Source organism: Antedon bifida, chromosome 7 (assembly GCF_963402885.1).
Source record: "Antedon bifida chromosome 7, ecAntBifi1.1, whole genome shotgun sequence".
In the NCBI taxonomy this organism is placed as follows: Eukaryota; Metazoa; Echinodermata; class Crinoidea; order Comatulida; family Antedonidae; genus Antedon; species Antedon bifida.
Window position 1 is genome coordinate 15614210 of NC_136232.1, and position 13651 is coordinate 15627860.

At 36.0% G+C, this 13651-nt stretch overlaps 1 protein-coding gene and 1 long non-coding RNA gene across 2 annotated transcripts; both read left to right on the plus strand.

The window, feature by feature from the left end:
- The first annotated feature begins 2087 nt into the window (after nt 1-2087).
- LOC144849224 (uncharacterized) lies at nt 2088-2829 on the plus strand. Its single transcript, XM_078706287.1, has one exon. The coding sequence runs from the start codon at nt 2088-2090 to the stop codon at nt 2535-2537; it is 450 nt and encodes a 149-aa protein (XP_078562413.1). The 3' UTR covers nt 2538-2829.
- Nucleotides 2830-6897: 4068 nt separating this feature from the next.
- Nucleotides 6898-7722, plus strand: LOC144847809 (uncharacterized). Its single transcript, XR_013613794.1, has 2 exons — nt 6898-7004; nt 7544-7722. It is a non-coding gene; the product is annotated as an uncharacterized LOC144847809 (long non-coding RNA).
- The last annotated feature ends 5929 nt before the right edge of the window (nt 7723-13651 follow it).

The window sequence follows — 13651 nt, forward strand, 5'->3', positions numbered from 1 at the left end:
AATGAAACAAATGTCACAGAAGGCCATTCCTGTGTAACTAACAAACAACAGAAAGGTAGAAAGCGATCACTAGCGCCACAGATGTCTGCTCTAGAGCCATATCGTAAGAAACCAAAAATGATCGTATTTAACTACAATGTTATATTTCTAGTCTCCCTGATGTCAGTGCAGTGGCATGGAATGTGAACTTCCTTTGGGTGCTAAAACATGCTTTGAAAGAGAATAACATTCCAATGTGGGTCGGTTACAATGCTGCATCATATCAAGACAATTTGCCAAAACAGGCAGTTCGATATATGCCAAATTTGCAACAACCAATCACTAGGTTAGATGGCATACAAGAGACACTCTTGATAACCCAAAGATGCACTAATGAATGTGAGCAGAAATTCGGAATCGTGACTTACGATGCAAATACAAGCAACAGAAAAACCCAAGTTTGATGACATATTTATCATGTTAGGTGCTTTCCATGTGGAAATGGCCTTTTTTAAAGCTGTTGGAAAGCTTCTTTCTAATTCATGAGGTCCTGATATGCTTAGCACTACTGATGTGCTTGCTCCCGGGTCACTTAACGGTTTTCTAAGTGGAAAAAATTTCAATAGATGTAAACGTTTACACCCCATTGGCTCTTGCTTTTGAAATTCTACATTTTCGGGAATTCATGAAAGAGTATAGCAACAAAGAACAGCTAACGGAATTAACCAATGAACCAAGTCATGAAAAAGCCATTAACTCCGCTACATTTATTCATGCATGTACAGCATACAAACAGTTTGCAGATTTGACACGTTCGGGAGCACACGGATTCACTGCTCAATTTTGGCTTATGTACATTGACTACATCCATAGCTATCATAACCTAAAGAGGTCAATCCGAACCAATAACATCAGTCTTTACATCTACTCTCTTACTCCTATTATTGGTCTGTTTTTTGCCACAAATCACATCAACTATGCACGATGGTTAACAAAATTCCAACTCGATCTCGCCAATATTGATAACTCGCATCCTGGACTCTGGAGTATAGTAGAGAAAGGTGCATTCAGTATCCGGCGTACAGACAATGCTTTTAGTCAAATACCAGTAGATCTGACACTTGAGCAAACAGTAAATGATGATGCTGCTTCTAGACTTAGTGGAATAACATCTGCAACTAACAACTATGGTGCTCGTCTACGATGGATGATTACAAGATCCACCCGTGCGTCATTTGTTAGCATTGTTCAAGAAATGGCAGGACTGCTTTCAAAAGACGACATTGCTTCAGAGATTAAACCTGCACGATACATCGTGACAACCGGGATCTAACTGCTGTAATAAAACAAATAGAGGATACACATAATCCTTTTGATAGAGTGATAGACACATCTACTAAACTATTTAATATCAACACAGGCAAAGCCGTCAGTACTGTGGTAAAGGAAAGCTTGCTGAACATACCTCAATGCGGACAGCCTAGACATCGGGAGTTTGTACAGTCTTGTGTCAAAGATCCTAGCAGATTTGAGCAAAGAATAAAGAAGACGCCAATAAAGACATTGCACATGATTGGATAAACGCATAGCAGAGCTCAAGTGTAGCAGAGATCTAATGGGTCGACTAGTGTTGTTAGCGACCAAACGCAACCTTGACTTGCCATATATATTTAGCTACCCCTTGACGCCTGTTCCGTTCTTTGTAATGCAGATGGAACTATGAAAAAAACACCAAAAAGTTCACTGTTTGGTGTACTTGAGTCAAAAGTAAAAGATGGTAATATTAATCTTCAACATCCGTGTGCCTACATAATATATGACCAATTCTTATTACATACGTTACCACCATACATTCCACCAAACTAGGGAGGACTAGCCAGAAGTGTGTTGATTCAGTCTTTATCATCAAACACACAAACCAAGGAAGTCCACTTGCTCTTTGATGATTATCCACAACCATCACTGAAAGATTTTGAGAGAAGTAGAAGAGGAGTTGAAGAAAGAGAGTACCTAATAACAGGACCAGAACAAGTTAGATCAAAACATATCAATGATGCCTTGAAATCCAGATCATTTAAATCTCAATTGCCTCAATTTCTCGCAAAAGAATGGCAGGACATGAAGAAGCAGATACCAAAATATGTCTGCATGCTAAGTTTATTGAAAGTATTGGTCTGAGAGGAGATATAGTCATACGAGCATCGGACACGGACATAGCAGTTATAATGTTGTATCATTGCAATAAGTTTGCCTCTAAATTGTGGATGGATGTTGGTATATCTGCTAAAAATAGTCGTAGATACATCTGTTTGTCGAGTATACATCAGATACTTGGTTTGCAGTTATGTTCATCACTACCAGCATTCCATGCTTTTACTGGGTGTGATTATACATCTTCATTTGTACGGAAAGGCAAAGTGCAACCATTTGCTAAACTGTTGAAGAATATTGAAGCCCAAAAAGCATTCAATGAAATTACATGTGAAGGTTTATTAAGTGGAGATGCACAAACTACTCTTCAAAAGTTTACCGCTCAAGTATATGGTAAACTCATATAAAGGCACACTGAATGAATTCCGGTATAGCATATTTGAACGAGGCTATAGTCCAAGTGCAAAGAATCCACTTGAGAAACTGAAAGGCATTAATGCAAGTGTCATTCCACCATGCGAAGCTGAACTTAATTGCCATATTAAACGTGTATCTTTCATTGCTAAAATGTGGGCAGATGCTGACCAGACAACAATCCAACAACATCCAACTATTTCAAATGGCTGGGACTTTCACATTGGTCTTTATCAACCTATTTGGCATGAAGGGGCTCAGCTTCCAGATTCATTAATTCCAGAGAATAAAGACATAGATTCAGATTCAGGGAATGAAGATGATCAACAGTAATGTTATTACAATATCGACGATACTAGAAGAAAAAAACCGTTGTTGTGGATTTTATCTGAAGTTTATGTAGACTTTTATGATAGATTTTTTTACATTTTGACATTTAGTGAAATATTCTTAAGTGGATTTTGTGATATACCAAATAGAGAAACTGTATTCAAACAATCCAGTCAAGTGCTTTTATTTGTATTCTCACATTCATATATAACAAACGTTCCAGTCAAGTGCTTTTATCTGTATTCTCATATTCATATATAACAAACGTTATTCTGTGTGCAGTAGGCTAGCATGTATCGCATCTATAACCAACGCTATTGTGTGTGTGTGTGTCGTTGTATGCCCCGTTGTTATAAAGGACTGACCATCTGCAGACCAATATGCAAATAAAGCAACTCGCAGACCAAGAGGCTATTTACATAAATACGTAAACGCTACAGATTTCAAACTTAAGAATGAATCCTTCATCAGTATGTTCATAAGTATATGTCATGTGAATTTCGTTGATGTACTCAAAATGCTAATTAAATGTCTAATTGGCACTAATTAAGTGCGTTCTCAAGTTAAATTAGCACAGGAATGGTCACTTAAGAATTATGGATCTTGGTTCCTGATAGATCAGAGAACATTTTAGAATTGGTTTGGTCGATGTACTCGATATGCTAATTAAATTTGAATTTTAATTATTTTAACCTTTGAACCATTCTTAAGTGGATTTGGCCCCGGATTTCAAACTTAAGAATGATGAATCCTTAATCAGTATGCTCATAAGTATATGTCATGTGAATTTCGTTGATGTACTCAAAATGCTAATTAAATGTCTATGTTGCTACAGTAAAGTTAGTACTGTATTGTTATACACCATGCGGTGTTGTTGGCTTATAGTCAGCCGTAAAGTTGTTAATTTGCATAACAATGTGTCCGCTTATAAAAGGCAACGGAGATGCGGAATCTATGTTAGTAAGTTACTGTTTACCAGTTGGACAAGTGTTACAGTGTATAAAACAGTGTTAACGTAGATTGAAGGTTATATAACCGGTAAAGCAGTGGTATTGTTAAGCCAGCTTGCCGGTAAGCAGTCTAATCTATACCTAACCAATTCTCTAAGTGATTATGTTGAATTCGAACTATTATTTACTTTACTATTATGTTATGTTATGTTAAAAAATGTTGCAAATTTAGATTTCGTTGCCTTTTTTCATATATACATCACTAGTGTCTAGTGTGTAATTAAAACAATATTTAAATCGAGTTATAATAATAATGTACAATAATCGGTACCGGTGTCGATCATTATGAGTGTAATTATTTAGTTTATCTGACAAATATTCTTAAATTATATTATTTTGATCGAAATAATGATTTTGATATAATATTGATTGTTCAAAATGTTACCCTAAAATACAAATCTGCTGTTGGTTATTTTAAGTGTTTTTGTTGGTGTTATTTATTATTCCAAAATAAAGATATATTTCAATTATAAAATAAAAGTCACTCGTTCGTGAATGTGTTTGTATTATCAACATTGTTGATCACGAATGGAGCCTCGGGTATTTGAGCTGCTGTGTACCGGATAAAGTGAAAAAAAACCCCCATTTTTTTCTAAAATGATTACATACTTCATGGATAAACCCATTTTGGGCGAGTTTCTAAGAGTTTGATGTTTGATGATTTGGTACAGGAAACAACTGCTCTCTTTATTGTTTTAGCATTCTACTGTGTATTTATTGTCAGTCCGAGTCCGTATCACGTATTTCTAACTCAGTTGAACGCCATAGGACGACATACGCGCCGAGTATATAGCCGAATAGGGGGAAACTGCGGACCTTTATGGCTGCTGTCTGAGCTTATGTACAGGATAAAGTTGCTGTCATTGGTGATGTAATCATTAGTAGCCCACTGCGAATGATATCCAAAAAAGTTTATCCTTGTATCGCTTCACATGAATAAATGCATTTACCCCCTATGTTATGATCCCCACAGGCCCAATGTACAGGCTGTGACCCGGCAGCAATGTCGAATATTGCATCTCGCCCTAATACGCACCTAACTACATCATCGAACCTTTTGTATCTTTTCACATGAATAAATCTTTCGGGCGCCCGGTCTAATGCGGCTGCAGCTACATCGGAACAACCCACGTCGTATGCGAGTTCAACTTACCTGCCTTGGGCCTTACCACCTTCGTCTTCGACTTACCTGTCTGGAGCTACTACAGCTGTGACGTCGACCAGTTTGTCTTCATACCAACCTATGTCTGTGTGCTCAACTTACCTACCTATGTCAGCAACGTCATATTTACAATCAAGTGCTATCTACTCAATGTCTACAACGTCTATAAGTTATGGACTGATGCCACCAAGAAGTTATCCTACAAATTCATTATCTAACCCTTATAATCCTCTACAAATACCGATTGATAGTGATCAAGTACCAACAACAATAGGTACATCGGCACTTGGTACCATAGGACTTATTCGGGAATTGACGGATTCATTTAAACTACCTTCAATCACAGTGGATAAGTTTGACGGTGATCCATTTAAATTTCTAGCTTGGGGGGCAGCATTTTCTGCTCTAATTGAGACTAAGACCGTCACTACCAATGAAAAGCTTCATCTTTTAAGACAACATCTGGATGGAAAGCCGAAAAGTCTAGTAAACAATTATTTGATGCTTCGAACAGAGGACGCTTATTATAAGGCTAGACAAGAGCTTCAGATTAGATATGGCCATAGCTCTGTACTGGCAAGAGCTTTTCTGCAAAAGCTTGAGGCATGGCCTAAAATCAACGGAAAGGATAATTCCGGATTAAGAGACTTTTCGGACTTTATAAATGAGCTAGTGGTTGCACAGCGGACAATTCCTGACTTGGGTATTTTAAATTACTTTTCCGAAAACTGCAAGATGTTCAATAAACTTCCAAGTTATATCGAAAATAAATGGAGATCAATTGTGTTGTCTTGCTTGAAAAATGATGTTAATCCGACCTTGGTACAATTTGCATCGTTTTTAAGTAGCAGAGCAGAAGAAGCTAATCTACCAATGTTGGAAGGTACAAGGCATACAAAAGATGCTCCTCGAACACCAAAAGAAGAATATAAATCTAAAAGGAAAAATTGGCATTTAAGTTTGAAAACGGAGACTACAAAGACAGATTCATGTGCATTCAGTGATACTGAAACAGAATTTGAGGAAGTTCTTGATTCAAGCTTGGAATCACAGCAGAGCACTTCAGATGCCGGTAGTAGTATGGATACACATGTTTATAAAAGATTACCAATCCCACCACTGGATGCACATGTTATTGCGGCTTTGAAAGATTACAAGTCCCATTCTGTATTGGATGCCAAGAGGAATGGTGCGAAACCATGGGTAAGTGACTCGTTGCTACTGTATGTTATCAACTATTTTTTTAATTGATATGAATTTATACTTAATGCATACCATACTTTTTTTTTCTCTTCGCAGACACATCTTATGGCATGCGTGAGTACAAATTGAGAAACGACAGGATGAGGAACAAACGCAATAGTCAATTTAAGCAACATGAAACTCCAAAAGCTATGAAAAAAATTGATGTCATTCCTGTTAGCAGTTCAACATCAACACTTACAGAAGAGGATTACAAAGAGCATAACAAAATGATGAATCAAGAGAAGCGTGATGATAATCATTTAAAGATACTGCTAAAGGTGAGTGTTGATTTATTTGACACCAAGGATAACCCATGAAAGTCTTCACAATCTTTGTCACACACACGTCGTCACACATCTAAAACAAACTTTTCACAAAACGTCATAGGTAATTAGCATATGGTTCTAGATGACTCGCTACTGATCTAAAACTCACTAATGTCCCATTAGAAGGACAAGGTAAGGAGAGTAAAGTACCTTACCTAAGGACACCAATAAAAATGACACTACAGTTTCTCTATGAGAGGGTTTCTTACTGACATCAATGAGTAAAAAATTGTAAATAAAAGCCCTATTGCACTTAAAAGTACTTTTATATTGCAGGAAACACATACACACAGGAGAAATAAAATCAAGTTTTACCCAAACTACAACACAAAGTGTATCATGGCTGACCTGATTCAAGAAAATGCATGCTTCAAGTCTGCTGATTTTGTAAGTTTTGGCAAACATTGATTTACAAATAGAATGTGGAAAACTAGAAATTGGTTTATGCACGATTAAGGCCTGTTTATACTACAACGATAACAATCAACAGAAAAAACCAATTATTCCTATAGAAAATGTAAGAAATAAGTAAGTCACGAAATAAAGTTTTACCGTCTATAAATGATAAAAAGATATTTTCACAAATCAAATCAACTTACGTCATAATCATGGAAAAACAATAAAATTGTTATGCTGATTATATGCTAATACCATGATTATGACGTCATGACACGATAAATTGTTATTGAATCGCACTAGTATGAACACTTATATTATTTCTGTTATTTTCTATAAGAACAATTGCTTTTTATCTTTGATCTTTATAGCATAAACAGGTTTCTTTAGTAATTAATCCTGGATTGTCCAGAAGAACATTGAATTGATAAACAATAATGTTACAATGACTGCATTATCAGTTCAGGTGTAACAAAGTTATGAATGCATCTACTGTATACTGACTGTTCGGAACACTGTTTCTTTTACAGGTTTGGGAAGAATTTCGATTGACAGTTGGGAAATCGATAGAAGAAATGAAGGAAATGATGGATCGTTTTGATCAACTAATGGGACAGATTGAGAAGAGTTTTCCTGTTGCTAAACGTGGAAATGTAAGTAAATTAAGTAATTTATTACAAATTCGACACAATAATTGTTATTGACCAGGGCGTATAACACAGGCAAAGCCCAACACAGAAGTGGTTATCTCTAAACCCTGTACAATACAATAAAAATAATAAAATATTAAAATTTAAAATCGAAAAATGCAGGAAACACGATTTCATTCAACGATTACAAATCATTCAACCAATCAATCATTTCTCAATATAATAAATAAGTGCATCTAAATATCCATTTGGTTTCCATAAGCAGCCTCTTTGAATAAGCACCGCATTCGCTTTAGCATTATTATCCACAAATATTTTGATCGATCAACTTAATAAAATGTCAAAAGAAAAAATCTTTTTTTTTTAGGAAGATTTGAGAGTGCCAACATTGTTAAAGGCCTTGGAGGATAAAATCGGATTCCACTCTGGTAAAGGAACCAAAAGCAAGTCATTTATAAGTGTGCATGGCGATGGCAGTGAAATCAAAACCAAAACCAAATCAGCAAAGGGCGATTGTCCCCATCTCCATTTATTTGCCAATGATGAAGATGATGAGATTATTGATCTGTTGGTAATTTCTGGAGACGGAACAACCATCGACATTCCTGCTAATTTTACCATCACCAAAGCTTGCATGTCTGTTTTGGCTTGCTTTGTGTTTGATATCGACTACCCACGTGTCTATTCCATGCTCCTGAGTTTTTTGGGACATCCCTTCACCTCAACGAAGAAAACCAAAGCATTCTATTGCGAAGTTGCAAGATATCACAACAAGTGAGTACAGATCATATGCATGTTTGTTCTAATAACTTTAGCTGTGGTTGTTTAATTGTATTTGAACATAAAAACAGTATTTTAGTCTGTTCATTCCTTCAAAAATTATAATTATAATGGGAATATGACATTTCCAAATAAGTTCAAATGAATATTTGTGCAAAATACAGTGAACTGCTAAAAGACTATTTTTAAGGCCATATTAAATTAAAAGCCATGTATTAGTTCCATCCATCTCTTAGACACTGGTATGGTATGTGTCTGTTTATTTTATAATAGGCAAGCTGCAGTACCATGGCCTCTAAAGAGAGAACATAGGATTATCGGGACAGAAGAACTCATCAAACATGGATTGCTACCATTGTAAACAAAATTCAATTATTATCCATTTTGAAAGTGGTTTCATCTTTTTTATTTTTACCTCGCATTTTTTTTGCTACAAAATCTGCCAAATATATGGGGGTTGGCTCAAACTTCAATAATACCCAAGATGAAGCTAATATATTGGTCTTTAAAAATACTCAACATTATATTTTATATGGCTATTATTTTAATTATTTCTACTGTATTTCCTTGTATCTTAATAGAGTTTTAAAAACCTCATGACTGAAATTCTGACATTTTGTTTTAACAAAAGTATCCCTAAGTTGTATTGTAAACCACAGTATGCAGGTTACCTGCTAAATGTTACAATTACAAAAACATTAGGCCATATGAAATATTAAACAACCAATTGTTGTTTTTTTATCTTTAAGATAATTAAAAGGAGTGTCACAAGTGCTGGGTATCCAGGCCTGCTGGCAGATCACCTGATGCATCAATACAAAGTAAAGTACCTAAAGTCAACACACATCAGATTCCATTATGTTTATTTGTGCAGCCATCCTTGAAATTTGCATTGATAGTATCTATTACAAGGGATTGTTTCAAATGATCGAATGTTATTTCTAAAAACCTTCCTTTTCTGCTTACAAAAAAAACTCTGGATAAAATATATTAAACAGTCAAACGCTTAATGGGAGTGCCTCACAAATTTTAACTGGATTTGTTTGTAATTAACATTTTTACCAGAAGCATTAAAAAAAACCAACACATTTCTTAAGCATAATGGGTGATAGTTATTGTTAAGGTTAAAAACAAAAGAGTTGTATGACTGGCTCTAAAGTTGATTGGATTTTGAATAAATATTTTGAAAATAAAAAAAGTTTTCTTTGTTATTATTGATGTGTGGTCCATTAAAACATATATGTGTTTTGTGACCAAAACGTAATTTCAGTAAACATTATCTTGTGTTTACTGTACATTTCCTAAAGCACATGTGTGTTTTAAACACTATGTTTATTTTTTGAGACAACCATGTGATTTCATTTTATGTTTATAATAAACACATTTATACATTTATAGTAAACACATTCATGTGTTTATTTTTTGGGACAATTATGTGTTTTCAAATGAAACACATTATTTTTTAGAGTGTACAAATTCATTATCTAACCCTTATACCCTTATAATTCTCTACAAATACCGATTGCTAGTGATCAAGTACCAACAACAATGGGTACATCGGCACTTGGTACCATAGGACTTATTCGGGAATTGACGGATTCATTTAAACTACCTTCAATCACAGTGGATAAGTTTGACGGTGATCCATTTAAATTTCCAGCTTGGGAGGCAGCGTTTTCTTGAGACTAAGACCGTCACTACCAATGAAAAGCTTCATCTTTTAAGACAACATCTGGATGGAAAGCCGAAAAGTCTAGTAAACAATTATTTGATGCTTCGAACAGAGGACGCTTATTATACAGCTAGACAAGAGCTTCACATTAGATATGGCCATAGCTCTGTACACTGGCAAGAGCTTTTCTGCAAAAGCTTGAGGCATGGCCTAAAATCAACGGAAAGGATAATTCCGGATTAAGAGACTTTTCGGACTTTATAAATGAGCTAGTGGTTGCACAGCGGACAATTCCTGACTTGGGTATTTTGAATTACATTTCCGAAAACTGCAAGATGCTCAATAAACTTCCAAGTTATATCGAAAATAAATGGAGATCAATTGTGTCGTCTTGCTTGAAAAATGATGTTAATCCGACCTTGGTACAATTTGCATCGTTTTTAAGTAGCAGAGCAGAAGAAGCTAATCTACCAATGTTGGAAGGTACAAGGCATACAAAAGATGCTCCTCGAACACCAAAAGAAGAATATAAATCTAAAAGGAAAAATTGGCATTCAAGTTTGAAAACGGAGACTACAAAGACAGATTCATGTGCATTTTGCCAGTCGCTTAGATGAATGTGAATCATTCCTGGTCATACCCTGGTCCATGATAGTACCAGTATGGGTCAGAAGCAAGGGTTCTACCATAGAAAAATTAGTATACTGTATTCTAGATCCACAGAGTAATACCAGTTTCGTTTCTGACAAGGTACTACAGTATTTACAACTGAAAGGCGAACATGTGCAATTGAAATTGTCAACACAACATGCTTCTAATCATAAACTGAATTGCAGAAGAGTCAACAAATTGGAACTGATCAGCTATGATAGGCAAACGGTGATGCAGTTGCCTACGGTATATTCTAGAAATGAGATACCAGCTAGAAGAGCACAAATTCCAACACCGGATGTAGCAGCCAAGTGGGATCATCTCAAGTCATTAACCAACCAAATTGCACCATACATGCCTGAGGTTCCCGTAGCTTTGTTGATTGGGAATGATGTGTGTTAAGACAGTGCCGTATTCCAAAAGGGTCATAGCGCCCTCTGTTGTTGGATTTTCGTTGTTGTTGAAAATGGCAATTGTATCGTCACAGTAAAGTTTGTTATTGTTTAATAAATGGGTGATGTTGTTATAATCAATTCGTGTGTGGTACTTATTTGCAAGTAAAGATTCAAGTAAACAAACCCAGCAACCTCCCAAACAGAACATTTGGTCCCTCGAGCCGGATTACTTGAGAAGTAAGTTATCACATTTTACTGATAGCCTAGCCTAAACAAGTATGTCTAACCGATCCACGTGCTCCAGTCGCCGATCATCAAAGCTATCGTTGAGGTCATCGACCCACAGAGCCTCGGTGTTAGCAGATGCTGCTGCTGCCGAGACAGAAGCCATGGCTGCAGTGGAAATTGCATCTAAAGAAGCCGAGTTACATATACTAAAGGCGAGGAGCAAGGCACGCTCTACGAGCACAGGCAGACACACTCACCGCCGTTCTAAATGAAGACCTAAATGAATTGTTAACCACATCTCCCAACGAAACGTCCGAAGATCATGTGAAGAAATTCCTGGCAGACACAACAATGACTGACATCAACCTTACAGAAAGCAGTCCAGAACCCGTTACAAGGACTGTTACGGTACCGGTCAGTGAAAGCGTTGTTGCTACTACTAGCAGTGCTAGTATTATTAATCGGACAGAAATACAGAATGCAACCAGACCAAAAGTGTGTACTCAACAAACTTATGCGGTAAACAGTATGATGAATCAGTACACACCCATACAAACCATCTCATCACACGGGGTGGCGAACACTAAACCTACGTTTACCATGGTTACTGATGTAATGAGTACAAGACCCTGGATGTCCAGGTTCACTAGTGATGCACAAAGTACAATACCGCATATGCCAGTGCCTATGAATGATGTGCAAAATATTATTACTACAAGTAATGTACAGAATACTGGACTTTGTACTGACATACCGGTACTAAATTCTACTGCATCATCATTCAATCCATCTCCTGGAGTACCGGCATACCAACCAACGACCCAGAGTATTAACCCAGTGTTAACCCAGGTATTAGTAGAGTTTGGGATGGTTTACCAAAACTGAATATACCAAAATTCTGCGATGAACACGATGTTAATAATGTAGGCCACTATGTAATTTCGTGTCATTTTTTTGTTAAAAGCAAAATTCCAGCTGATTTTGTGTCTTTAGGATGTAAAGTAATGAAAAAAATATGTTGCCATTTTTTTAAAAAAGCTTAAGTGTGTCAAATCCAAGATGGCCGCCAATACGTAAAATATCCAATAAATGTACCATATTGGACAAAGTAACACCCATTTTGAATAATATTTTAAGTTCATATGGGTTCTCTGCTATATAAGAATTATTATAAACCTATATTTATTAGTATTCTGACATTTTGAATTTCAAAATGGCCGCCATTTTTTAAAAATGGATTACATTTCTTATTAAAACATGTGCAAGTTATGACGTTGATTGAAATCACATAAAATGATAGGCCTATGACAACAACATTTGTGATTAACACAAAATGGTGGCCATTTTGAATTTCAAAATGGCCGCCATTTTTTAAAAATGGGTTAAATTTCTTATTAAAACGTGTGTAAGTTAAATAAAATTAGATTGAAATACACAAAATGATATTCCTATGACAACAACATGGTGATTAACACAAAATGTTGACCATCAGGTCGGAGGTCTATAATACTGACAGTACACTTCTTCATATTAAAACATCTCATACACTTCTTCAGTTAAATGACAACTAACTCTGCCAAAGTCCTTCAATGAAATATTTCTAATCTTGAATGCGATACAGTAAGTTGACCTTCCTTCGTTTTCTACTACTGTATCCATCAAACTTCCACAGACTGATCTGCGATCCCAACAAGCTTGTTCAGAAACAAATTGGCAAAAGTACTGCAATACCTCATTTCACTGCCAAATAATCTCTATTATAGGAGTCCTCTTTTACTTTGATAAGTTTGCCTGTATTCACCGTCATATATATTTTTTGCCAATGTTCGTCTTTTTCTTAGGATGCAATATAGACAGTTTGCCTTCTACAAGACTTTTACCAATGCCTCAAACATTTTCTGTCCAACTTCATCATGCCATGGCCAACAAACACCTTTGTGCGAATTTGCAGCATTCTTCATTAATCGGGATATCATCTCTCTTTAAATGTTGGGTTCAAACTCATCAAGTAGATTTGTCAGCTCTGATGAAATTATTAATTTGTGTTATTCCAATGATACCACGCTCAATGACCCTGATCAATTGATGTAAATCCAGCAAGTCCCACACATACATGTTCTCTCATAAACTCCAATATCTGTAATTTGTTTCAGTAATCTGTTAAAATTGATACAGCGGAAGTAACCGGTCGTTGTTCAGGTGGTCATGAGCGAAGAAATATTTGATAAAAGCATGTGTACTTTCCATGTGTGCAGATATCGT

What these genes read in the sequence shown, in the direction of transcription:
- LOC144849224 (XM_078706287.1), top strand. Translation starts at nt 2,088, where the DNA reads ATGGCAGGACATGAAGAAGCAGATACCAAAATATGTCTGCATGCTAAG.